Consider the following 27559-nt stretch of genomic DNA (forward strand, 5'->3'; position numbering starts at 1 on the left):
AAATATATACCTCCAAATTGTGAGTTTTAAATATCATAAATTATCAATTTAAAATATATTAAATAATGAAATGGGCAATTGAAAAGGATTTAAGGCTATAACCTAAAACATTTTGTCTAAGAAGGGTTCATATTTTCCCAAATTAAGTATTTATATTAAAAAATTAAATTTTGTTCATTGTTTAGTACAGTCCAGTGCTGCACCAAAGTCGTGTCTTAACAAGTCTTGTCACGCCCTATCTTGTCCCGCCTTCTAAACGAGGTTTGGGGCCAACCGAGTTGGTGAAATGTAGGGAAAATTATGGACGCAAGACAGTAGACAATATGGGGCCTACAACACTATGGTCTCATAATTAACATTGCAAATACCAACTCCTTTGGCATCAAATTTGTTGATAATAATTATGAAACCATTGCTATGCCTTTGTGCACAAGTCCACTTTGACCGATGCATCCGGACTCTTGAACACCTGTATATAAAACATTTATTATTTTTAAACCGATATACATAATTCATAAGTTAACAATATAAAGTGCACGTTTATTTACCTCGTTAATTGGTTATGAACTCATTAGTATAGTCCAAAACACATTATGTCCCAACACCACTACTTCGGATGGAAGCACCTTCTTGTTGCTGAAAAAGAATGTAGGAAGGTCAAAAGTTCTAGTGTTCGGTGGGCGAGGGATGAACATAAAGTGGGAAGGGAGTGTTGTGAGTAAAGGGTGTATAGTTTTTTTTTTTTTGGCCACGTAAAGGGTGTATAGTTGAAATATTAGGGTGTGTAGATTTTTTGTTTTGGTCAATATTAGGATATGTAGATAGAAACATTCTTTTTTATGGGTGCTTTAATTAGGACAAAAATCATAATGTTATTAATCACAAGGACAGTTTGTTACGATATTAAACTCTAGGACAAAAATTATGGCTGAGCATTTGCAGTTACAACATTGCAGCTACATTATATATTTTCAATAAAAAAAAACCTTAATTTTAAATCTTCAACTAATAACTCTTCTAAAACACACTATAACAAAATTTAATAAACCCTACTAATATTAAGATTTAAGTAGAAAATCAAGAAAGAAAAATTGAGCGGAAAATACAGATGTAGATACAGATGCAGCTGTCGAGCGCTTGATAATCTATTTTACGTTGACGGATGAGCTTAACACATACAAATTGTCATTTAGCTTAATTAAATTATGTTATGGGCTGTATCCAAGAAATTAAATTTTGGATTTTGAAGAAATTTCTATGGAAATTTCGACGAAAATTTTGAAGATTTTTAAATTTCGACAAAAATTAGACATAAATTGCTATCAAAATATGAAAATTTTTAATGAAACTTTACCATATGTTTATTTAACATATTCTCTACTAAATTGATAAAAAACATTAAAGAAATCAAATTATATAATAGGTTTCATGTGATATAAGTTGAATATAATACGCGCTGGAGCAAATACTGCATGTTAAATAAAATTAGTATAATGAATAAGCAAAATTAGTATATTCTTTATACTGTATAATTTAATTATACACTAAAATCTAAACCTTAATACTCTATATATTCTATATACCCTAATACTCTTTATACTCTATAATCTATACATTAAACCTTATATATTCTTTAGGATATTAGGTTTTAGGTCATTTAGGATACTTTTAATTTTTTTTATATAGAAATATATTAAAGTTTAAGGTTTAAAATAACTAAACGAAATCCCAAATCTTTTTTTTCTTTCCAATTGCCCAAAGGCCCCAAACCCCCCCCCCCCTCCTTTTTTCTCTTTTTTTTTTTCCTTTTTTTTTTTTAATCTTTCCTTCCTTTTTTTTCCCGTGCCTCTCACCTAGCCAAGCTTTGTCTTCATTTAGTGTAACAATCCAAATTTTGGCTTATGGTAATTTTGTTACTTAAATTTTTCAAATTTGTTTTAAGGTTTGTTTAAATGAATTAGAAATTTCTTTAAATTTATTTTAACTAACTTCGACCTTTGGTTGTAGTTCTAGAGCTTAGTTGTGTAGAAATGAATTTTAGAAAATGAAAAATCAAAAGTTAGGCGATTATTATTTTTTTCAGAATTAAATTATAAGAGAAGGATTTTTCATAATTTGTTTGAAAGCAATTTGACTATTTTTAGGTTATAGAAAATTAGTACTCATCAATACGAGTCTGTAGAATTTTTCGGTGAATTATTTGGAGTTTCGATCGATTTTTGGTAAATTTCTGAAGTTGAAAAAAATAGAAAATATGAAAATTTCGATAATTTCAATAAATTTTGGTAAATTTCGCCGAAATTTCGAAAATTTTGAAAATTTCGGTGAAATTTTCCCGAAAAATTATTAAACATGTGTTTTGATTTCAAAACCCTAAAAAAACGAAATTTTTATACCTTGGCTGTATCTATGGTTAATATAAGAGTTTTTTTTTAGTAATGAATTCTTTTTTCTCTAAAGCATTGGGCTAACCGGCTAAGAATAAATAAGTTGGGCTAAAATCTGCACTCGTTTTTAAATTAAAGCGGGATGGCTATCAGCACTCGTTGTTGTTGTTGTTTGTACTCTGAAATCGAATCCAATTCCAATTAGAAGTAACTCGTAAGTAATCATTCCTTATTATTCTTTTTATAAGAGGCTGAAGGGTCGTCAGAGTTAATTAATTTGCAAAAGTTGTTTTCTTTTTGTGTTTTTCTTTGTGTCCTTCCTTTCCCTTCCCTTCTCTTAAAGGTTGGAACTTGGATCGAACTTGTTCGTTAGTTATGTTCTGTTAGTTGCTAGTGGTTTGTTTGTCAACCAGTCTCTTTTCCGAGAGACTGCTTTGCTTTGGTTAGTTGCAGATCCGTATTTAAATTTTGATTTATTGAATCTTTTGTTTAACACTGGTATTATCAACCAACCAACCGAAAAAAAATCAGTTTAAAAATTTGTTTTACGTTTTACCTAACCAATTGTTGCATCACTTACCCACATGCTACACCTTTGGTGTCATCCAATACTGACAAGGCCCAATCTTGAATTTGACATTCCAAACATTTTTGGGAGCAGATATGTCGGACCCAAGTTATCTCCTTTTTATGCAGCCATTCATCCTGAGTTGGAAAGATAATTAACAAGACAAGACTTTTTATGTACCCCAAAGTGTACCAGCATTTAGAAACCTCATAAACTGGAGTTGACTACCCAGACATTTGAATCATTCTGGATTGACAATGATCTCGTGTGGGTTCTGAATCTCCTTTTGGAACAACTTGTAATATCGGTTAGTAATAAACATCTTGCTTGCTGTTATTCCTAGTCTATATCGAATGTGCGGACAAATCAATTATTTTAACATGCATTTTATACATCCAACAATATATAACTAGACAAGATCTTTTTGATGATGTTATTGTAGGTAAGTGGCCGGACTAGGGTTCCATGAGAATCAACGAGAGATAAAAAATCTTTCTGGATTCACATTTGATCATTTGAAAAGAGTTAAGATTCAGAGATTCCAAAGTCATTCGTTCGAGATAGAATTTGCTATTTGTATTTTGAAAATTGCAACAGAGCTTAAGACGATGGTAATTGACCCGTTTGGAAAAATCTATATATATGGAGAGTGGGAGGAGGTTGTCTACATAAATGGTTCAAATCCATATTGGGAAGAAAAACGTAGGGCTTTTGTCCAAGAAAAACTAGGGAAGTAACGACTGATGCTCGAGTTATAATTCTATAAAGTTGGTAGTTCAAGAATGCCAATCTAATTAGCTTAGGCCAATAGCTTTGATGTCTATCTATGATGTAACCATAATTATAAAAGCAACCATATAAGTAGGGCAGTTGCTTTGTCTGTCATCTTTTTATTGCTTTGCTGTCAGCCTGTCACTTGGTAGCCTTTTATACCATACGCTTAATGTTCATTTCTCTTTGTTTAGATATACTTGGGGTTTTAACTGATTATTGGAAGGTGGTTGGATAAATTTTGATTGACCAAAGATGTTTGTCATTTGAAGGAATTCAAAAAACGAATTGGCGCACTCTCTCTCTTTTCTTCTTCTTCAACCCCCATCATCTTGTTGGATAATATGAAGGTAGTCATTGAACAAAGTCCTCGGGGTTAATTTTCCCAAATGTTGTTCATGGTTCAATTTTTTTCAAACTTAATTTAAATATCATAACTTTGGCATGCCTAAGAAATAAGCATGTAAGTTTGGCTAACAATGCAGTGAAGAAAACCAAAAAGAAAAAAATAAAATAAAATAAAAATCAATCAGCAGCTGAATACAAGGCACAGTAGCCACTTAACTGTTAAAACTTAAATGACAAGTCCCATATATGCAAGTGATCAAATGAATTAAGTAATCAAATGGTGTAAGCATCCACCAAATGTCACTAGAATCACAATATTTTTCTAATTTTTTTTTTCCCACCCCCACAATGATTCAGTAGAATTTTCCTTGATAAAGGATGATTCACTTCTATACCAATGCCTTCTCTAATTATCAATCTTTTTTCTCCTTACAGTGTATCACCAATTCATGGATTAATGAAATACTATTCTCTATCTGGTATCTGCTGAGTTCCTTTTGTGAGCTAAATCCTCTCTTTACATTCGGGTCTTCGGTCTCAACCTTGACTGACCTCATTTGTGGTGAAATTTCCCTTTCCTTGATTTGTTCTTCTCCTGCATTTTCTTTTTCTTCGCTTCAACTGTAACCCACGTATAATCTGGGGGGATTGCAAATGGGTCTTGAATAGTTTCTATCCTACTGCTAGAACCAGTGGCGGACGAGCCAAGGCGTTGGTAAGGAGCTTTTACCCACTGAAACCAAGATGAACTTGAGGAATTCGTCATAGCTGGGCTCTCCCTGCCTGAGGCAGGGGGGCTCGATGGGGGTGTTGCAAATTCATCCATTGGCGGTAACTCTTCAACCTTTGTGAAAGTGACAATTACTCTGATAGTAGGAACCACTGGGATGGCAACCTAGATGTAACCAAATGGAGACTATTCAGAAAATAGATTAAAAAGAAAAAGAAATGATTAGAGTGAAAACAGCAACAAAAAGAAAGTGCTACCAAACAATCACCATGTCTAATGAATTTCTTATATTGGGGGAAAAGGAAACTAAAATAAAGGAACCATAAGAGCAACAAATTAATAAGTTGTGCATCAAAATTTCTATATTCTCTCAAAAAATAAAGATGAGTGCAGAGAGTTGAAAAGAGATTTTGGCAACAAAGAGGGCTACCATGGTCTTCCCATCATCTTACCATACGCTGAAAAAAACTGCAATCATATTTTTCTCAACAAAGCATGCTAAATAAATATCTTTCTTCCATCACACAGAAGACTACAATAAGATAAAGCAACATGCAATGGCACAACCAGAAGCAGTAATCAGACTATGTCACTTGCTCTTCTACACGTACAACAGGAGTGTTCAGGCACATACCATTAAGTGGTTTAATAACACACCTACCATGCTCTAACTTTGGATGAAAATTCAACAGTTGATAGAACAAAGGCTTATATGTAAGTAAAACGACATGTTTTCTATTTATTCATCCAGTAGCTTAGAACATAGTATGTATCTAAACACACACATATATATATATATATATTGGGATCCATATATATTATATGGAAACCTTGTAATTTAGAAGTTTGAATGATTAGAATTTAGAAGCAAAAAACAATTAAGTGAATATTTAAAAATTCAACCGACTCAAGGACTTTAGATAACTCAATACTATTAAAGTTGGATAATACTATCAGCACTTCATAACATTAGGAGTGCACTTCAAAATGATTATTTTATAACGTTTCTGCATTCACAAGATGGAGGAGCAAGAAGCCATAATAGAGGGCCCATAAAGTTGGCATTAAAATTAGCAAACTTCAAAGAAAGTCAAAAAGCCTGTTTACATCTTTTACTCAATAGTCATTCCTAATTTATCCAGCATAAAATTCTTGGCATGAGAATCTTTTACATCTCTATATAGAATCATGTACTTTCAACATTCTATAATCCTTTGATTCCAGAATAAAAGAGTTGATGGAGCACAAGCGCACACACATTTTTTTACAATATTAGCATTATGTTATCGATAGATGTTTGTATATCTTTATAGCTTGAGCTCAGTCCAACAACAATACATGCACAAACAAAGTCACCCTCAAGCTTACATGCACATAAATTGAACTGTGGAAAAAATAATTGAAGAGAGGGAAGAAAGAAGGTAACAATCACTTATGAAAAAAAAAAAAAAATGGTAACATTCCCAATCATGAAAAAATGACCAAAAGAACCCACCAGTGCCATTACTGGAAATAAACAACAGAAACAAACAGAGAGGAAAAAGAGAAGGAAGGGAGGGGAAGATTTATTGATGCCCATTATATTTGATTTCAAACTCCAAAACTCGGATGCCCATTAACTGTTAAGAATGGCCAAAAATTATAACACAAAAGTCCAAGCCCTAGAAGAATGTAAAGGTGCATAAGAGTTCACGTCAAAGGAGCAAAACTGAATATTTCAAATCAAAGAGCCATTAATGCAAAGGAAATCAAAGGTCAAATCCAAGGGATAAATTAGCCTACAACCAAGTAAGGAAGTTCACACGCCCTAATTCCTAAAATTGAAGAAAGTACAACCAGAGCAAAAAAGGCAGAAACCAAAAAGATTTCATGTGGATCCTAACATGGTATTAAATGTCAGTGCACAACAACCTACTATGCTAAATGAAAAGTCCAGTTCAAGCTTTGCTCATTAGCTGCAAAACTTGGAATAGGCTAGCTGTCAAGTTCAAACTATTGACGACGGGTCAGTTCAAGTTGTTCAATGAACCCTAAATCCTAAAATTGAAGATAGTAGAATTAGAGCTCAAAGGGAAGAAACCAGACAGATTTCATGTGAAAATCCCCACATATTATTAAATTCCAATGTCAATAACCCACTATGCTAGTGAGTAGTCCAGTTCAAGATTTTGCTAATTAGCTGAAAAACTTGAAAAAGGCTTCCTATAATGTTCAAAGTGATATATCCCTCAATTTTGAGTTCTACCAAGTCTAATCTCTAATCACTATCATAAGAGGGAGGCAATTGAAAAACTCACCTATTAAACCATCATGGTACTTTTTACAAGTGCTAATTGCTCAATGCTTTCCTTCTAAGAAAAAAGAAACAGATCCATTACATTGACATTCACGAAATCATGACTCAAGTGAACATAACACAATACAAGTATTGACAGGTTCATTGATGCTTCATTGTTTCGATATAATTGATTGATTTTAAAAGGACTCTCACTGAGATGGAAGTGGAGGAGTTTGCTGTGCTTTTGCTGTTATTGGAGGCAGTGCGTCTGCATCCATCTAGACCTGATGTGAGGGCTTGCAGACTAGAAGGTTCAGGGCTTTTCGTGTAAATCATATAGCAGTTTCCTTTGTGACAAACCAGATATTTGTTCTTTTCAACCTTTCAACCAGATCTGGAAAGAATTCTGGCATGGTTAGTGGCTAACAGGAGGATAAAAAATTGTGTTCCAAGTCCAAAGGAGAAGGCTGTATTTATGTTTTTCCCCACATTGATGTATCCTAATATAAGAATGGGCAGGAAAGTGTTGATCATGTATTACTCACTGCCCTTTTGCTTTACAATTGTCGTGAAAGTTTTTTGGGGAAGATAAAGCAGCCTGGGTTCTTCCAACGAATCTTTATGATCTTCTGTGCAGTATAAGGTTTTGGGAAGGGGAAAGAAAGAAAAAGTGCTGGGGGTTTCCATGGTGTTAGCAATAATTTGGGTTACTTGGCTGGAGTGAAATAGAAGAATGTTTTAAAACTACAAGAACTTTGGGAGCGTATCAGATTTTGGTCAGCTCTTTGGGCTTCAGTTGCAATAGAATTTTGGGAGCTTTCTTTCTATTCTATAATGTTCAACTGGAAAGCTAATGTGCACTGATGTTGTGGTTGTCTGTTTTAGGGAAGTGTTTTAGCTATACTGTACAGGATAGATTTTGATCCTCAACTTAGTAGAAGCTGAATGATGTAGTGCACTTCTTGTCCACAGATTCTAATATATTTTCTTAGTCAATTAAATTTTGTTCTCTTCGTTCATGTGGAAAATATCAGGTGGTAATCAGACAATCAGATTCCATATTCTACGACTATATATAGATTGTAGATAACTACAGTTTTTATATGAAAAAAATTTTACTTTGCAAGACCCTATAGTAATAGTCCTCATTTCTTAAGAAGTTAACATGCCATCCACAGTTAGACTCACTAAGAAGGTCAAATTATGGCACATTTGCACAGCGTTTCAGACTCAAAATCCAAACCCCTACAAAAACAAATGATTCCTTCAAGAGAGGGCACATCCTACTCTTAAGACAGAATCAGGCAGGCAGATAAAAAATAGATAAATCTAAGTGCAATAAAAAAATCTGAATAAATTGGAAAAGCAAAAACAGTGCATCTATGGAAATAACATAATGCACCAACTAAAACCAAAACAGGGTAACAAAATGATGGGGTGGGGGGGACGCATACCTTGACTGGAAATGTTCCCATTGGAAGTTTGGTCGTAAGCAGCTCCCTCAGACGACGGATTGCCTTAACCTTGTTCGCTAAAATATCAAGCAATGGCAACAGTTCCTCTGTTTGTAGTGGAAAGTTTGGGGAAAGCCAGAGGATAGGCCTTAACCCTTTCTTATACTCATTCTCCTTGCTTGCATCCTTGTGACGATTTCTGTTATCAGAACTCGTAGAGGAAGATGCTTTCATTTCCCTTCCTCTTCGAGAATCATCCCCCCTCACAGCAATCTCCACATTTTGTCTTCCAGGTCTGCTTTGATTTCTGGAAGGAGAATCCCCAAGCAGATCACTCACCTTCTCATCTACACAGAGAGAATTTCTTGGGGGAACAATCTTCTTCTGCCCTTCAACTTTAGTATCCCGTTTCCTCCATCCACCAAACCATCCTTTCTTTTCCTGCTTATTCTCTCCATTTCTACAATTGCTTACATCTTCAATAGGAATCTCCCTATGCTCATAACAACTATGACGATGCTCAATAACCCCATCACCATTCTCATTGGACAATTCTGATGAATCCAATTTAAGTGCATTTTCTAGTTGCCTCCTCTCATCCTCTGTCAAAATGTCATCAAGTTCCTCACTTTCAGTTTCATTTTCATTGCAAGTTGAGAAAAACTCATCATCTGTCATAGCCCCAGGGACCCTCCTAGATTTGATACTCACAACCACATTATGCATATCATATACCTTAGCCTTCCATGGGCCAACCATTTCTGTTTTCTCCTGTCGCCTCCAAGTCAACTGAGGTAAGAGAACTGCCTGAGTCACATCAATCCCAGGCCTGAATATATTAGTCTGAGACATTGCAACCACCTCTTGTCGGACTTCTTCATCAGTTGCTTGAGAACCAGCACCATCCAAAGCATTCATCACCTCCTTATCCTTGTGCGAGATCATGCAAAGTGACCCCGGAGGCACTTTACCATCCTCAGACCCATCACCAAGAAAAAGAACACTCTGATCAGAACGCTGAATTCTAAAACCATCAAAACCGGCCAACGTCATATCTGCTCTCAAATTTGCACCCCTTTTCCAGATCTTGTAAGTATCTGATGGGGCAATCCTTGAAATGAAAGGAATCACAGAACTCTCAAAGTGGAATGTAATTTCCATGTAGAAGTCCCTCATCCTCCGCATAGTTCCAATTAAACGAGGCAACCTTCTGCACCATTTTGCCCAAGCCAGTGGCTGGTAGTGCCTAACTATAATCATGGAAATTGCTTCTTCTCTGTTGCAAATTGCTTCCTGGAGTGCACTCCACCCCTGTTCATTCTGCAAGCTCCAATCCACCCCAGCAACCATAAGCATTTCAGTTGCTGTCTGGTCACCAAGTTTTACAGCCAAGTGAAGAGGGGTGTCACGGTTTGGGACATCTCGTCGATCAATCACAGCAGCGATGGCATCAGCCTTCTCTTCCTCAGCTAATGAAGCTGATTCAGTGCAAATCTCAGCGGGGTTGCACAGCCGCGGGAGACCTGCAAGAATCCTCCTGAGACTGGCATAATCCCTCATGACTATGGCCTTGTGCACTGGGCTATGAGCATACTTCACAGCATCAATTCCAGCCATGACTCAGGAGAATATAACACCAATCGAACTAATATACACAACCAATAACCGAAACAATTACCCAATACTGGAACACGGTCAGATAACGCAGATGATTACTGTCCCAGAATACAACTCAAACATAGCCCCAAATTTGAACTAAAAGCCATATATATAGAGTACAATCAGAACCCAAAAACTAATTGTCGATCCTGAGCAGTAAATCCAACAAACGAAACAGAACCAGTTCACAATTGTTCAAGATATTGATTAAATTCCTTGCAATCTTTCCCAGAAACGAATCAGACCCAATTCAAGCTACAGACAGATAGCACAAGAAACAGCAAGAAAGAGACAGTTGCCGCCTCTGCCCGAGACCCAAGAAAAGAATCTGGGGTGGGGGCCAAGGCAAGGACCAAAGAGGCCAAGAAATCTCACCTTCTTCTTCTGCTTCTTCTTCTGTGACCCCCCAGAGAGACCAAGATTGCACCAAAAGAGACTCAGCCACTAAACCCCACCACAATTCTCTCTCTCTCTCTCTCTCTCTCTCTCTCTCTCTAACTATCTCCTCTGCAAGTTAAAAGAAAAAAGAACAAGATACCCTTGTGATCCAATCCAGATCAGACAAACCCAAGAACATGCATGTGGGTGAGTGAAACAAAAAAAATGCTATTATTTTTTTTTTTAGAGGTAATTAAGAAGAATAAAAGGAAGAGAAGGAATCTGAAAAACAAAACAAAAAAAAATAGAATCAAGAAAGGAATACAAGAAAGCAACAAAACCCCACCACCCAAGCAAATGAAACAAACTGTTTATGTTGAAAAGGAATAAGAAAAGAGGAATCAAAGTGAAGCACACAAGGAAGAACCCATTTTATGGAAAGAGAGTTGAAAGAGTTTACCACTTTACCTCAAAAAGTAAACAAGGAATGGGAAGGAGGAAGGTCTAAAATCAAGAGGAGAGCTGGAGAGGTGTCATATTTTAATTTTAATTTTTCTTATTATTATTATTATTATTATTTATGGAGACAAAGGGGGATGTCCCCAACTTAGATTTCATTGGATTTTAAAAGTCTAATGAAATTTAGGTGTCTCCAATTTAGATTTTAATGGATTCCAATGAAATTTAGGTGTCCTCAATTCAGATTTTAATGGATTCCAATGAAATCCAGGTGTCCTCAAAAAGTCATGGATTTCATTAAGTGAAGGATTTAGATGGATTTGGTTAGATTTGAATGCATTTTTTACACATAACAAATTCCATAAGAATTCCACCCAATTCCATAAGAATTCCACCCAATTCCTTTGGATTTTGATAGATTCTATGGATTTTAAAATCCATTAAACTCTTTTAAAATCTGAGTTGGGGACACCCCCCAAAGAAAGATAATGGATGAAAATTATAAAGGTGAGTGAGTCAGAGAAAGCCAGAGAGGGTCCGAAACAGGAAGGCAGCATGTGAGTGACGAGAAACAAGGAAGGCGAGGGAACTTGCTTTCCTATTTCCTCTTATTATTTTTTTCCTTTTTTGGGAAAGATTTAATATTTATTAATGAAATGCTCATTTATTATCATCTAAATAATGTTATAAAATATAAAAACTCCAAAATCTGGGTATTTATTTAATATTAATTGAATTGAATAGGATTTTTAAACGGTAGAATACTGTAATGGACTAGTAATAGGGGAGTAATAGCCATCTAGGTAGGCCTTCTGCCACTCACTCAACTCAAGACGGCCAACTGCCGACTACTAAGGCAATGGACCCATGATCATGAGAGAGACAAAAGGACTTTTGGTTTCGGGCCGATGTTTCGACCCGGTTCTTAAGCCCATCTCAATTTTTCAGTTTTGAATTTAGTATTTTGTTTCTTGAGATAATGAATAAAGATTATAATAAATTTTATGGTTCGATTTCCTCCTATTCCTATATAACAAAGAAAGGGATACAAACCTATTACTACCTCGTACCCCTATCAAAACCAAGACCCACAAACAAAGTTAGCAAATGGTTTGATCACATGAACAAGATTGGTTCATCATGTTATATATTGCTTTAGGTTTACATACAACTATATTGATCTTAATACTTTCTACAAGCGCTTTACCTTTCATTATCAGAACTAACGTTATCACAAACTTTCAAGTTTTTAAAAGAAGATAAATTTGGACTAAGCTTTAACAATACTAAAAACACTAGATTGAGCTTAATTTTTGGTAACCGAGAGTATCTTAGGCCAGCTTTCACGCACCAGACTAATCTCTTGGGCCGGTTAAAGGTAAACAATCTACACCGAGCCTAAGGGATTCACAAGGGATTTTACCTCCTTTACTGCCTGGTTCCAAGGGTCGAACAGGAGACTCGAACTCGGGTGCTTGGGTTTATAGCTACACCTCCGAACCAACTCTTCCAACACCTGGGAGTTAGACTGAGCTTAATTTAACCAAACCATCAAAATTAAAATTGACCTAATGATCCTAAGAGTAGGAGTAGTAGGAAGCTATGACGTCTCTTATAGGGCTGTAAATCGGCTCGATACAGCTCGAGTTCGGCTCGGGCTTGATTCGTTTAAGCTCGGCTCGTAAAAAAAAAAAAAAAAAAGCCAAGCCGAAGCTCACTCGTTTAAGAAACAAGCCAAACTTAAGCTTTGGTATGTTCGGCTTAGAAAGCTCGTGAGCAACTCGTATTTTCCTATGAGACAGCTCGTGAACAAAGCTCGGCTCATTCGTTCGAATTATAAAGCTTAGATATTATATTGAATAATTATATATTAAAAATTAAATATATATTGTCCAAATTACCAAAAGCAACAAAAAAAAAGGCCCAAAGAACAAAAGCCCAAAAGAAAAAAATAATATCTGACCATTATTTGGTCCAGTACAACCATGTACATGAGTTATCCAAACCAAACGACACCCTCAGCCTTCAGAAGACAGTCAGACTCTCAGTCTCTTAAACAGTTAAACTCTCACCTGCTGATGGCGTTTGGTTTTCCCTTTTGTGCGTGTATCAATCTAAATTGCTCCACCCAACTATCAATTTAATACCTAGATTCAAGCCAAGCAACAATTCCCCACACAATATTTACAACTAAAGAACAATTGAGTTTTCGATTGTAATATCAGATGTCTCACCTCTATTTATATACAACTCCTCATTTCATATATGTACTCTGCTTTCTCCTTACGCTCTACCTTCAAGTAAGATTTGTTGAGTTGTTGGGGGTTTTGAATCTACTACACCATCTCAATTCTCAAGGTATTTTCTCAAGTTTTTTCTCTACAATTAATTTTTTTAGTTTTTTTATTTAATTTTTATTTTATAGTGACCTATTTGAAATTTATGTAATTTTAGGTCTAGAGCGAAAGTTCTATTCTCTCTTATGGAGTCGATTGTAGGTACTCAATTTTATTTAATTTCTTAAATTTGATTCGCGTTTATTATATTTCTTATATTTTTCATATGAATTAATTGACTATCTTTTAACAAAGACACAAAACGCTAAGATTACACATGTCCTGAGCAAAGAGATTTTGAACAACCTAATTCAAGAATTGCTCAAGTTGATGGCAAAAGCAATTGTGCAGAAGAAAATGAAAATGATTAACCTCAAGAGGAAAGTAAAGGTAAGAAGAGAAAATCGAAAGTTTGGAATGATTTTACGATTTTAACAATTGATGGGAAAAAAAAAAAAAAAGCTCAATGTAATCATTGCAAAAATAAGCTTTCTGTGGTTGCTGGTGGTTGCACAACTCATCTTCTTAGACATTTATCTAATTGCATGGCACGACAAATTGGTGGTAAAAAGCAAAAGGAATTAGCTTTTGAGTCTTTTGGTCTTGAACTTGGAGCTGTCAATAATCTTACAACTTACAAGTATGATAAAGATAAGGTCAGAGAAATTATGGCAAAGATGGTTTTAGTCCATGAATACCCATTTCGTTTGGTTGAACATGAATTGTTCAATGTGTTGCTTAAATCACTTAATCCCCGGTTTGAAAAGATTTCTCGTGTCACAATGAAAAATGATTGTATGAAGATTTTTGCTGCAGAGAAGAAGAAAATTAAACAGTTGCTTGCAGGTGTTGACAGGGTGAGTTTAACTTCAGATTTGTGGACATCTAACCAAACAATTGGTTAGATGTGTCTTACTGGACACTTTTTGGATTCTGACTGGAATTTACAAAAGAGGGTACTCAATTTTTGTGGTTTGGCACCTCCTCATACTGGAGTCGCTATTGCTGATTCTATTTTAATTGCCTTGTTGATTGGGGTATTGAAAATAAAGTGTCTACGATAACTTTTGACAATGCTTCTGCAAATGATTTAGTAATTAGGAATTTGACAGATAATTTTGCATTGAAGGAAAAATTATTTTTCAAGGGAAAGATATTCCATGTGAGGTGTGCTGCACATATTTTAAATCTTATGGTTCAGGATGGTTTGAATGAAATTCAAAGCATTATCTCAAATATTCGGCATAGTGTAAAATATTTTAAAATGTCACCATCACGACTTCATAAGTTTGTGGAGATAGTGAAACAGTTGCAGCTGCCAACATCAAGACATTTGATTATGAATGTTCCTACACGTTGGAATTCAACATATGCAATGCTAGAAGCTGCTTTGGTGTTTAAAGATGTTTTTCCAAGATACAAAGAACGAGATACATACTACAAGTGGCTCCCATTTGTAGAAGATTGGATAAAAGCTAAGAAGGTATGTAAGTTTCTAGAAATTTTCAATTAAGCTACTATTATATTTTATGGCTGTGATTATCCAACTGCAAATTTACTTCTTCCTGAAATCTGGAAAATAAAACAACTTTTGAAAGAGGCAGCATTGGAAGAATGTGATTACATGTGTGAGATGTCTAAGAAGATGAGTGTGAAGTTTGATAAGTATTGGGGATATTGCAATCTGTTAATGGCTATGGCAGTGGTTTTAGATCCTCGATACAAGATGAAGTTTATTGAATTTTGATTTCCCAAAATTTATGTGATTTATGATGCTGAGAAAAATATCAAACTTGTGTGTGACTCTCTTTATGAGCTTTTTGAAGAATATGTTGTTGTTCATGGTTCTAAAGAAGTTTGCAATTCTTCAAGTGTTATTGGTGCTGGTGGGAGAAAAAGCATCACAAAAAGTAGAGTTGAGTTTGATCTTTGGGCTCAACAAATGGATACAATTAATCCTATTAAATCTGACTTGGATGTTTATCTTGAAGAAGGTCGGTATGTATGTCCAAGTCTAATGGATTTGAAATTTAATGTTTTGGATTGGTGGAAGGCAAGTACCCTTAAGTTTCGAATTCTTTCAAAGTTGGCACGTGACATATTATCTATTCCCATCATCACAGTTGCATATGAAGCTACATTTAGTGCTGGAGGGAGAGTTATTGATCAGTATAGGAGTTCTTTGAAGCCAACTATATTAGAAGATTTGGTTTGCACTGCAGATTGGCTACGCTATGATTTTGGAATTTCCAAGCTACTAGAGGTAAAACAATTATTTTCATTATGTTTTCAGTTTCTTTTTGCATATAAATTTTATTTTCTAAATTTATTTTTTCCTTGTAGGTTGATGAATAATCTATGCAAGAAGTTTGCTTGAATGAAGGATCTTTTGAATGATAAGTTCAAAAAGTTGTTGGGAATAAAGTATCAATGTTTTTTTTTATTTAGCAATTGACAATTGCTTTTTTATGATTATTTGCTACAAACTTGTTTGTGTTTGGAAGTGTTCTATTTTGTATCTTTTGCTTGTCCCTCCTTTTCCATAGCTTATATGAGGGCTTGCTATTTTTATTTCCTAGTTTGTTTTTATATTGTTTGGTTATGAGACTTCTACTACCTTATGTCTCTTTGTCTCTTTTTTAATGAGAATTTTTACAAGTATTATGTTATGAATGTTTAGATGGAAATTAGATTTTTTTTAATATTTTTTTAAAATGGTAGCCAATAAAATACCTAAGATAAAATTATATAAAAAAGCTCAATATAGCTCGAGTTCGTATCAAGTTCGATTGTTTTTTAGCTCGTTCGAGCTCGGCTCGTATAAGAACCAAGCCAAGCTAAGCTCAAGCTTGAAAAAATTATAACAAGCCAAGCTTGAGCACAATGGTATTCAGCTCGGCTCGGCTCATGTCGTTTACACCCCTAGTCTCTTACTGTTAATTGCCACCAAATTATGTCCTTGGTCAACTCCATTAGTTCTTCATCCACTACTACAAAAAAGTTCATACATATCACTATAATAATATCAGTTTTAAAGGTATTCGATATAATATGATTTTTAATATCATTTAAAAGTTTTTTTTTAAAAAAACTGATATATAAAGTATTTTACATATCATTAGAATTTTGAATGTGATATATTATGTTGGACAAATTTATTAACTCTGCTTTAAAAGTGATATCTATACAAATAAATGATGCGAAAATTTAAGAATTGAAAAAACGCGGTACTGTTCACCACTTAAAATTTTTTGACAACCCGTGTTTACACACACCTACACTCGCACACCCACACTCACATCCAAACTGAACCACGCCCAGACCAAACCGACACCGACACCCACACCCACACCCATACCCACACCCTAACTCATCATCTTCTTCATTGATCTCTGACGAAGATATATGGATTGAGCTCGAAGATTAAGCTAGCTAGCTGGGCTTCCAATCCACCCAGCCTTAAGATGTTGAGAGCGAAGGCTTATAGATCGAGATCGATGGGTTGAGCACTCGCGAAGGCTTGCAGAGCTCATACTTCCCGATCTGCGAGTCGTGCCTCGGCGACAACCCCTACGTCGGCTTGACGCGCACTGATTACGGCAAGGAGTGCAAGATCTGCACGAGCCCCTTCACCGTCTTCCAGTGGCGGCTCGGCCCCGATGCCCTGTTCAGGAAGGCTGAGATTTTCCAGGCCTACAACAAGTTTAAGAACCTCCTGTACCTCGAATAAGGCCTCTCAGTCTAGGTTCGTGACACCGCCTTCGCCATCGACTCCAACAACTCCATTCCCAAGAGCGATGTGAACTGAGTTCTTCGCCAAGGAGCATGACTGCAAGGTTAGTTTAGCGTAATCTAATTTTTGTTTTGGATTAATTAAGGTTTTGGATTTTGGGGGATTTGGTTTTGGGGAGTGCAGGCTAGGGCGGAGTTTGATTATGAGTCTTGGACTAGGAGCCTTCAGATACTTCACAATGGACAAATATGCTTGTGTTTGGTATCTCTCGTACAAATTTATCTTTTACTTCTTTAAGCCAGTATCCTTGCTGTAGGCAGCGGCAACAAAGTTGTCGAACTAGTAGGAAGTGATAGTAAGATATTAATTTGTTGCTTATTCTACTGTCGGTCTAAATTTTGATTCATTATGGAGTAGGCTAATAAATTATAAGCTAGGAGATCAACTTTGTTTCTTTGGATATGAAAGAGCACACTAGATGGTTAGCATCACATTGTAGAGCTTTTTTTTTTTTTTTTTTTTTTTTTTTTAATCTGAGATTAGGCTTAGAGGATATAATTGTATTTCGATCAATTCTTTTAATTTTAGAAATTAAGGATATAGGACTTATTGATATATGTTTGTGTTAGAGAGGTTATAGAGGTGTTGGTTTAGATATAGGATTCTCCATGAAGGTGATTGTTGTGCTAAATTTTTCTTGCCTTTTCAAGCATCAGTGCTTCTTCGATCTCCATAAATATTTGTTCTCTTTCTCTTTATTTGTTTCATTTAAAAGTATTAAATTTACTTCTTTCTGTAGCTATTTATTAGTTAATCAAATTAGTTTATTTTAATGGTTAAGCTTGTATGTAATGTGTAAAGTAGCAAAGTTATGGACTTGACTGAGATCTGATTGAAATTACTTATGTTTCTTAAATTCTTTGTTTGCATGAGACTTACAAGTCTGCATTTTTTTTTAGTAATTTGTGAATTCTGTAGAGTTGAGTTCCTCAGTTGTTTAGGGTCTTAAGCATTCATACAAACTATTAAACACTTAACGAGGAATTGATAAAGTGGAACTGGAATTGGTCATTGAAGCAGACACATATACTACATGTGATTGAGATTTGTTATGGGGATGTATTTAATAGCTTTATTCATACCACTGACAGTGCTGGTATTTCATTTCTCCAATAGCTCTTATAATTGTTATTCGCACCACTGCAACTATACTGATTTTTTTTTTTTTTTTTTTCAGTGCTATAGGTTTTGGTGCTTATTATTGATGAATTACATGTGGTGCTATGGACCTATTTTCAGTCTAAAGATGGTGTAGTAGATTGCCAGGTTGGATGCATGGCTATGTGTAAAGATGTTTTCAAGAATGATCTTGCAATGATTAGGCTATCTTATTCTTTGGTCTGTTGCAGAGTCCGTATTCAGAGGCACTTGCTAGTTGCTGATTTCAACTCATCAAGCCTGTCTTGTTTTCTACCTTGTTGCCCTTCAAGGCAAGCTACAAAACAACTTAGGTATGAGCTTCAGATTTATTTATTTATACATATTTATTTATTTATTTGTAGATTTATGCACTGTCATTGGTCATCAAATACACTGTCAGAATAGCTTTGTTATATCTATATTATACATATACTACATGTGATTGATATTTCTGATTTGCCTGGATGGTTAATTTGTTTGGGGATTGTGAGTTATGGTATGCCTATGTAATATGATTTATAATATTACATACTAGCTAGCTAGTGGAGTTGTAAAACTCAGTCAACTTACAAGTTAGTGAGTTTTGAAGAAGCTAAAGGAACTAAGTAACTGGTGGTAAGAAAAGACCATATTTAAGATAGAGAAATCACCTTACTCAATTAAATGGACTTACACTTAACTTTGGCAGGGAAGAGAAACAAACTCAAACTCTTGTGTTGTTGCTGCACTCAATGCTATAGAAAGGTATTTAACTTGCTGTGAAATTAAATGTCTAAATGGAAAAATGCTGAAATTTATTGTTTATCTAGCTTAGTATTACTTGTGTTGTTTGTGAAAGGGAAATGACACTCTTGGCTGGTATGAGATGCTTGAATCTGTTGCTTGATTGTGTGAATATGGAAATGTATCTTATGAGTAATTTGTGCTTACAGTCTGACCTTCTAGTTGCGAAGAAGGAAAACAAGCGTTGCTGCCCATTATATTTCACTAAGGTGGGTACGTTTGATGCCTTGAACTCTTATATATTGGTGCATTCTCTAGAGCATCCAGAAGACCAGGGGTTTTTCAACATATTATGGTATTATAAAATGGCAGTAGTACTCTTTTGAACTTAGCCTCCAGTCCAGTGTCTGCTATCATAGCCATGGCAGTACGTGTGGTTCTTTTGTTCGGGGTCTTACTATTCTGCTTTACTCAGGTACACATTGGTTAATTTTTATGATTTTGTAACTTTGTTTTTTGCTCTACACTACTAGGAAATACCCCATTAGATATCACTAAAAATATATCGGTTTTAAACAAATTGATATTGTCAAAGTTTTTTATATCAGTTGGATTTTTAGTTTTCTAAAAATGATGTCTAAATACATTTATATATCGCCAAGTTTTCAAATTCGATATCTAAATTTTTGGGTAAAAATTAAAATTCTACAATAACCGATATCTAAACCATAAACTGATATTAATTGTTTCAACTCAAAATCAAATATAAAAATTTTTGTTACAACTTAAGTGTTTTGACTTAAGTTAGACCCGACACTCCCCCCCTCTATAGCTCAGACACTCCTCTCACACTCCTCTCACCCTGAGCTTTCTCTCTCTCTCTCTCTCTCTCTCTCTCTCTCTCTCTCTCTCTCACCCACGCCCTCATCGTGGCGTCGCCGTTCTCACAGTCCGGCCTTGTCATCGTCGCGTAGTTGACCTTAGCCATATCGTCGGCCCTCAAGAGCTTTCTCTGCCACACTCATCATCCTGGGTTGCAGCCAAAAGGTAAGATTAGTCATCGTCCTAGGTTCTCTCTTTCTCTCTGTCCTCGATCTTCTCTCTATCTCATCTTGGGTTCTCTCTTTCCCTCTGTCCTCTTCTCTCTTTACTGAAATTAGGGTTTCAAAATTGGGCTTTTCTATTGTTTAGGTTTTTCTTCAAATTATGGATTTCTTAGCTAGGTTCGTATGCTTCATGAAATTAGGGATCTGGGAAGATCGCCCTCACCATAATTTATTGCCTATAACGACCTTTCAACATTCTTTGGCAGGTTCTGGAGTAGATTCCCATTTTTTCTTGTTTCTTTCAATTCAATGAGTTCATTCGTTTGGTGGGTTTCTCTGTATGCTGGAATTAGTGTAGGGTTTTGTCTTTACTATATTTCTTCAGTAGCTGTTAGTTAATAGCCCAGATCTTGCATAACTGTTTTCTGTGGTTTTCTTGGCATGATTGATTATGTGAATTAACTTAGGAATTTTGGGTTTTTATTTGTGCTGATTCTGGCTTTTGGTTTCAGCACCACAGGAGCTTTGGTAGGTGTACAGTTTCTGTCGACTTGGGAGCTTGTGAGCCTGAGCGAGCTGCAGCGAGTGTATTGTGATAACGAGCTATATAAGGTTTGCCTTTTCTCTATATAGCTGTATTGTGATAACGAGCTTGTGTATTGTGTTTCTCTAGTAGCTCATTTCATTTTCTCTGCAAGTAATTCCACAGATAGAGTACTACAGTATCAGCAAGATCTCTGCTTTCATGGTTATACCCTTGACACATAATAATTAATAAATTATAATTTAATTCATTACCCTACAGTGAAGAAGTTGAGTGTATGAAATTCCTTTTCACCATTCAGCCCTACCTAACACCATATTCTTTATCAAATAATTAATGATCATGTATGTGTGTGCATGCGCGTGCATGCGTGTGTGTTGCTGCATTAGCATATCATAATGGCTGATTGGGTGGTTCCCTATTCATATATTGTTTTTGGTATTATTTCCAATAAATATCATCCCTTATGCACAAAATTCAGTTCAGCACTTGAGCAGAAGAAAGCAGAGGTAAAAAAGGAATTTGGGGCAATTGACTATGATGCACCTGTTGAATCAGAGAAGAAAACAATTGGACTTGGTACACAGGTACACTTTTTCTTCTTTTTCTTTTGGAACCACATAAATAATGCTACGAATGATTTTTCACAGTACACATATCACTAATTCAAAGTTTTTCATGGAATTAGATTGGAGTAGGTGTAGCTGTAGTGGTCTGTGGTTTAGTTTTTGCTTTTGGAGACTTTTTTCCTTCCGGAAGGTATGACATAGTAGATTAAAGGGCTTTTAAGATTGGAATATTCTTATGTTTCTATTTTTCTTGTGTCTGGCCATGACCACATGATTTATCATATTGCTTCAATTTAGTTACAGGTCATAAAACTGAACCTCTATCTCATGTGTGTGTGCATGTTTGTAAATCACAACTTCTGAAATTTTCTCTAAGAAGGCAAAATTAGTTTCTGGGAACAAACCTGTACTACTTTAAGGGTTGAATCAATTGGTATTTTATTATTGATTTTCTTTTCTTCTTATTCGATCTAGCAGTTGATTGTTGAGTAATTTCTGAGGAATGATTTCATTTTGATATGGTCTTCAAGTTTTCAGTTTCAGTTCTACTGAGGATGCTGCAGTAACCAATAATAAACTTTCTGAAGAAGAGAAAGTGTCCCTTCAGGTGATGCTCATAGGAAATATGTTTTTCCCTTTTTGTTTAGTTTAGATTTTTTGCATAAAAATGATCCTGACTTCAGTATAGATCATTTCTGAAAGATGTGTAAAAGTACCGAAGGCATTAAGCTAACTCTAGATCTAGAGAACTGCTTTTGTTTATGGGATTGTCTATGTGCAATGGTAGCATACTTTAGTATACATGTCATGTAGTAATTCCAAATTTTCTATCACTTGTGTCATCATACTATTTTTGTATCACTTCTGCATTTCTCCACTATTGCTTACTCTATTTTGTTTTCTTTTGCCCAATCCTAATAAACTATAGATTCTTACTGTGTGTTTGAAAGAATCATGAGAAGATCATTAACACTTATTATTGTTGATAAGAACATTTTTACTTTTGATTTGTGGCAGGCAAGGCTGAAAGAATACGAAGCAACACTTAGTAACTCCCCAAAAGATCCAACTGCTCTTGAGGTGAGTCATAGTGTGTTACACAACATAGTATTGTGCATCCTTTGTTACTGAATCCTTCTACTGCTTTTATTGAGGTTTTACTTTGTTTCTCTATTTAGTTATTGTCTATATGATGAAGCTCCTTAGTTTGTTGCCATTCTTACAAATACTTCTTCGTATTCTTACATTATGTTGGGAGATGGAGTGGGGAATCTTCACGGTTGTCCTAATTTGTCCATCATTCTTAGCATGTTAGAAGAAACTGGGGAGGTCCCTCCATTTTCTTTCATCCGTGAGCAGTTGAAAAGGGGTTTTCTTCTTTCATTTGAGAATTATCTCTCCCTCGAGTACTGCTACAGTCGGTCCCAATCCTTCTATTGTGAGTATTGTTTTGATCAGTTTGACACACTAATTCAGTATGTGAAGGTTGATTTTATTATTTTAGAATGTATATTTCTTCTTGAATCTCTTACTGACACTATTGTACTTTGCAGGTTTTCGTGATTACTTGAAACGTGGTAAGTTTGACTAGCTCCATTTTGTGTACTCTAGTATTAGAATAAAGCAAATTGTAATTAATCATGTGAGTTGCACCTTATTACTTTCAATTTGCCCAAACTTGATGTTGGGCTTGTTCTATATATAGCTATCTCACTAAGATTGATTTCTGAGTTCCTTTCCTTCCTTGAACCTAAATCATTTCTCCGTTGATTCTGTTTTCACAGATTTCATAAAGGCCGCCAAGATCACTGGTAAGTCCTTCTAAACAATATATCATGTTCTTTACAAAAAGGTGAAATTAAATTGAAAAGAACATGCAAGAAAAAGAAACAATCTTTTTTTTTTCTTAAAAGTAAAAGTTTGGAATAATTTGATTCCACAGCAGGTTCCGTGGATCAAAACTTTGAATACATTTAGGCAAATATCAATCCAGATTGAACTTCTAATACCTGCATGTACTCTTATGGCAGGATGGACTCTGATCGCACGAATGATACCCGGCATTATTATTTTGTCAATTTTCTTGAGCTACAAACTGTATTGGAAAAAGTTCTTAAAGGATGATGCAGTTGAGAAATTCTCAAATGCATGCAATAATCTTGTGCGAAGAAGGTATTCATATTCAGAATTTAAGAAGATGACAGTTGATTTCAAAGATAAACTGATCCAGGGAGTCTATTGGAAATTTGGAAGATGTTTCTAAAGGCTGTTGAAGAATTCTTAAAAGCATGCAAGAATCTTATGCAAGGAAGGTATTCATTTTCAGATATTAAGACGATGACAATTGATTTCAAAGATAAACTCGGTCAGGGATGTGTTTGGAAAAAGTTTCTAAAGGATGATACAGTGGAAGAATTCTTGAACGCGTACAAGAATCTTATGCCGAGAAGGTATTCACATTTAGATATTAAGAAGATGACAGGTTATTTCAAAGATAAACTCGGTCAAGGAGGTTATGGCTCTGTTTTCAAAGGAGAGCTGTCGAATGGGCATCCTGTTGCAGTAAAGATGTTGAGTGGTTCCAAAGGAGAGCATTCGAATGGGCAACCGTGAAGGGAGTGCTGCTGCATATAAGGTTTCTTCAAAGGTCAGTCTTCTGACAACTGTGCACACTAATAGCTAACTTCATGTAGAAAGCAATCGAAAGAGCTTGGTAGAAGTAGAAATCGAATCATTTATATCATGGAAGATGCATTGATGTTATTAGTTAGTTGATAATATGCATGACTATTACTAACATAAGTTCAATAATGTCGTACATGAATGTTCTGTTGTTCTGTGACAGGTTTCTAAAGATCTCGAATTTGACGTTCTGCGCGGCCTTACAAATGCATTACTTGCTGCTAAAAAACCAGATGAGGTTTTCTATTATTCTTGTGGATTGAAATAAAAATGGCACTAGCCTTCATTTTAAAATATATCTGTGGTAGCATTCTTAACGAGGTCCTTAGGGTCCAAATAATTTAGCATGGTGATGATAATTCTTATGGTAATAAACATGTCTTATAACTTATAAGATGATTTTACCTGTTCTAGATTATGCTATATCATTTTATGAACTCGTCCAATCTGTTGAACTGTGGCTTGACTCTGGGTAATCAAAGAAATCTGGTTGGCACACTGGCACCAACCATGATTTATTTGTCTGATCCCTTATTTAATTATATGTTGTGAAATTCTGAATCAATTGTCTCCTACTTTAATCTGTTTCTTACAACTAGTAAATCAAACTTGTTCCCCCCTCCCCCTCATTTTGGTTTGCAGGCTGTTAAATTTCTTCTTGCTTCTCGAGAACGTATAAATGCAGACAATTCAGATCCGAAGGCTGGAAGCAGTACAACTGGAACAGATTTGCAAGTGGACCCTATTCAAGTGAGTCATGGTTTTCTATAATATAAATATTACATATTTTGGCATCACTGAAATGGCTACTGAACCGTTATTGCACTTTTGTTTTTAAGGTGATAAAAAACTAAACCAAACCAAAAAGATTTGCCAAGTTTAAACAAATCTGTGATATTCCAAATTTATCCCTGCACCACTCTCGCTGTTTCTTCTTTCTAAGTTTAAAATTTTTTTGTTCAATTGTTTTCTTACCATGAGATGTTATTTTTTGGGTTCAAATGCTTCAAGCTATGCAATTTCTGATTCTTTTCTTTTTTTTTTTTTATCGTTTTTTCTTTTTTGGTTATACCATGAATAATCAGGTCGAATTACTTCTTGGAAAAGCCTTTTCAGATTGGGGCCATATCAGTGATGCTGTATCTGTTTATGATCGGCTAATCTCTAGTCATCCAAATGACTTCCGTGGTTATTTGGCTAAGGTTTCATTTTGCTTTCTTGCCTTTAAAAAAAAAAAATTGTTATTAGTCTGTTTTCCGCTTTGTGTACATGTATGTAAATACATATAATCAAAGTCAGCTAATCAAGTTTCTTGGCTAAGTTCTTTAATGCTTATGCAGGGAATTATTTTGAGAGAAAATGGTAAAGTTGGAGATGCAGAGAGGATGTTTATCCAGGTAAATATATGAATGTCTATTGCAAGATGAAGGTATATTCCTGTAGATACACATGCATTATTGATGAAGTCCGAATTGATGAAGTCCGAGTTGAGTGGGGAGACTATGTCACCGAGCATTATTTTTAGACATGCATGTTGGTATACTGTTTTGACGTACATTTTGTGGATATGGTATTAGTGCTGCCATTCCAATCTTTTGTAAAGGAAAAGGCAGAATTTAGAACTAGCTAGCTAGCTAACTAGTGTGCATAATTTAGAACTAGCCATGCCTTATATTTTGTGCAGATTTTTGAAGTTTCTTAGGGGGGTTAAAAATGGATTAGCTAGCTAGGGTTATCCCTACTTGTTGAGGGATTTGTAATTTATTTTTGTTAACTTGAATATGGTTGAAATTGGATGTTGGAAATATTGTATGAGAATGTTGGATGAAATTGATGGAAGCATTTAAATTGCACAAATTGGATGGTGCATGTTCGAATTTTTATATCAAATATTTGACAGGAAAAACTGATATCTAACAATCCATTTTAATTTTGTTTTTTTTAATTAAAAAACATTTACAATATCCGTTCAACACTGATATCTAATGTCTTAAATCTGATATTTATACAGGCATATACATCGGAAAAAAAAAATAATAGCGATATCTAATATAATTTTTATATCACATGGTAGCTCAAACATGATGTTTAAAAGACTTATAATATCTGAAACAACGGACAAACAGATTTCTAATCTATATAGATATATCGGTTTTATTTAAAACTCTGATGTGTTAACAATATTAAATATCGCTTTAATAAAAAAAGTGATGTAACAACTTACCAAACATAGCTTTTGCTGAGTTTACAATATCGAACAATATAACCAAACCGATATGTAATATACACTTTAATGTCAGTTCTTAAAAAACTAATGATATTGAAAGTACATTACATATCGGAATCCATTCATGTAGATAGCGGAAACTTGAAAATTCGATATATATTAATTATTAACAATATCGGAAATTCAATAAATAGGATGTCTAAGTTTTTATAAACATCGGGTAAAAACCGATATTGAAAATAGGGTACATTAGATATCACGTCTGCCCTTATCGGTCGCAAACCTAATAGACATCAGTGTTCCACTGATCTCTAATGGGGTATTTCCTAGTAGTGCTATTAGAGAATAAAATGTGCTCTGTTAGATATTAATTTGACCAAGTTAGGATATGCATCCATGCTGCAGGTTTCATCTGATATCAAGATTGAAGAAGAGTTACCTCATCTTTGCCAAGCAACAAAAAATTCTATTCTTTTCTTTTTGTTTAAAATATTTTAAACCAATTTTTTTTTTTCTATTTTTGTTTAATAATTGTATGATTTAACAGTGAAAAGTGGGTTTTGTTCCTTTGTGGGTGTTATTCCAGCTTGTTGTGAGAGGTGGAATCAGAAGGCTAATGCAAGACATAGGTGGGTCTCTAATATTATTGTGATATAATGCCACAAAATATATATAGATTTTGGACCTGAAAACTAAGTTTTTGAATGGTAAAATTTATGAGTTAATTTGCTGTGTGTCTTGTTTTGTGTTAATTGATTAGACTGTGGAGGGTTGTGCCAGGAGAGGTGCAATGTTCACTCGAGGCCAAACCTTTGCAACAGGGCTTGTGGAACATGCTGTGTGAGTTGCAAGTGTGTGCCACCTGGGACTTCTGGAAACAGAGAGCTTTGTGACATGTGCTACACTGAGATGGTCACCCATGGCAACAAAACCAAGTGCCCCTAGCCCCTAGGCCCAACCAGTGGAGTCTCAAGTTCCTGATCAAACTGGGTTATAGCTGTTTCTTTTTTCTTTGTCATTTTGATCAATTATAACATTGAACTATTGAGCAGTGGGTATGCTGAAAAAGAAAAAGTTAAAAGGGGAAGGCATAGATGCATTGTGTTTGTGTCAGCTATATATGTATGTGTGTAATCATTTTCTCTTGTAGCTACTGTTCAAAAGCCTCTTTGATATATATATATATATATTATTGTTTTGTCCTGAAAATACCCATAATTTGTTTTTTCGTTTTTTCATTTGAAGTCCTCCCTAATTTTTGTGATATGTAGACATAGGTGGATCTCTAATATTTCAGCTTGTTGTAAAACTTTTGGGTCCTTTGAAATATATGACAATTGATGAAATGGAATTGATTGTTGAAATATATGAAATGGATTGTTTAGCTTATCTGTACAGGTTAATTGGCCACTGCCACTAAATAAATATGCAGTAGATAGGTCAATGGTCTTAACCAATAATATCAGT

At 35.0% G+C, this 27559-nt stretch overlaps 2 protein-coding genes and 2 long non-coding RNA genes across 6 annotated transcripts; 3 read left to right on the forward strand and 1 right to left on the reverse strand.

Annotated features, from left to right (window-relative positions):
* Positions 1-4241: 4241 nt before the first annotated feature.
* Positions 4242-11100, reverse strand: LOC147292325 (Ankyrin repeat family protein). Its single transcript, XM_086232970.1, has 2 exons — positions 8537-11100; positions 4242-4969 (listed from the first exon to the last, which is right to left on the reverse strand). Exons 1-2 carry the CDS (start codon positions 10151-10153, stop codon positions 4628-4630), a joined length of 1959 nt encoding a protein of 652 aa, XP_086089096.1. The 5' UTR covers positions 10154-11100; the 3' UTR covers positions 4242-4627.
* Positions 11101-13045: 1945 nt separating this feature from the next.
* Positions 13046-15970, forward strand: LOC147292326 (uncharacterized). Of its 2 annotated transcripts, XR_015120616.1 has the most exons (4): positions 13046-13390; positions 13487-15362; positions 15492-15631; positions 15712-15970. It is a non-coding gene; the product is annotated as an uncharacterized LOC147292326 (long non-coding RNA). The 2 variants fall into 2 exon arrangements; XR_015120615.1 differs by having other exon boundaries at positions 13487-15631.
* A 653-nt stretch (positions 15971-16623) lies between these two features.
* On the forward strand, positions 16624-27301 carry LOC147292327 (uncharacterized). Of its 2 annotated transcripts, XR_015120346.1 has the most exons (8): positions 16624-17204; positions 18339-18427; positions 18511-18612; positions 18990-19045; positions 19234-19293; positions 19397-19499; positions 26498-26721; positions 26853-27301. It is a non-coding gene; the product is annotated as an uncharacterized LOC147292327 (long non-coding RNA). The 2 variants fall into 2 exon arrangements; XR_015120345.1 differs by lacking the exon at positions 19397-19499 and having other exon boundaries at positions 16628-17204; positions 26679-26721.
* LOC147292328 (uncharacterized) lies at positions 20231-25722 on the forward strand. Its single transcript, XM_086234465.1, has 15 exons — positions 20231-20247; positions 20653-20682; positions 21096-21201; positions 21303-21373; positions 21721-21790; positions 22201-22263; positions 22491-22512; positions 22737-22760; positions 22968-22994; positions 23414-23665; positions 23760-23830; positions 24029-24103; positions 24508-24615; positions 24951-25067; positions 25206-25722. The coding sequence occupies exons 1-15, from the start codon at positions 20231-20233 to the stop codon at positions 25272-25274; spliced, it is 1122 nt and encodes a 373-aa protein (XP_086090591.1). The 3' UTR covers positions 25275-25722.
* Positions 27302-27559: the final 258 nt, after the last annotated feature.

Source organism: Dryas octopetala, chromosome 2, assembly GCF_963921425.1.
Source record: "Dryas octopetala chromosome 2, drDryOcto1.1, whole genome shotgun sequence".
Taxonomy (NCBI): domain Eukaryota; kingdom Viridiplantae; phylum Streptophyta; class Magnoliopsida; order Rosales; family Rosaceae; genus Dryas; species Dryas octopetala.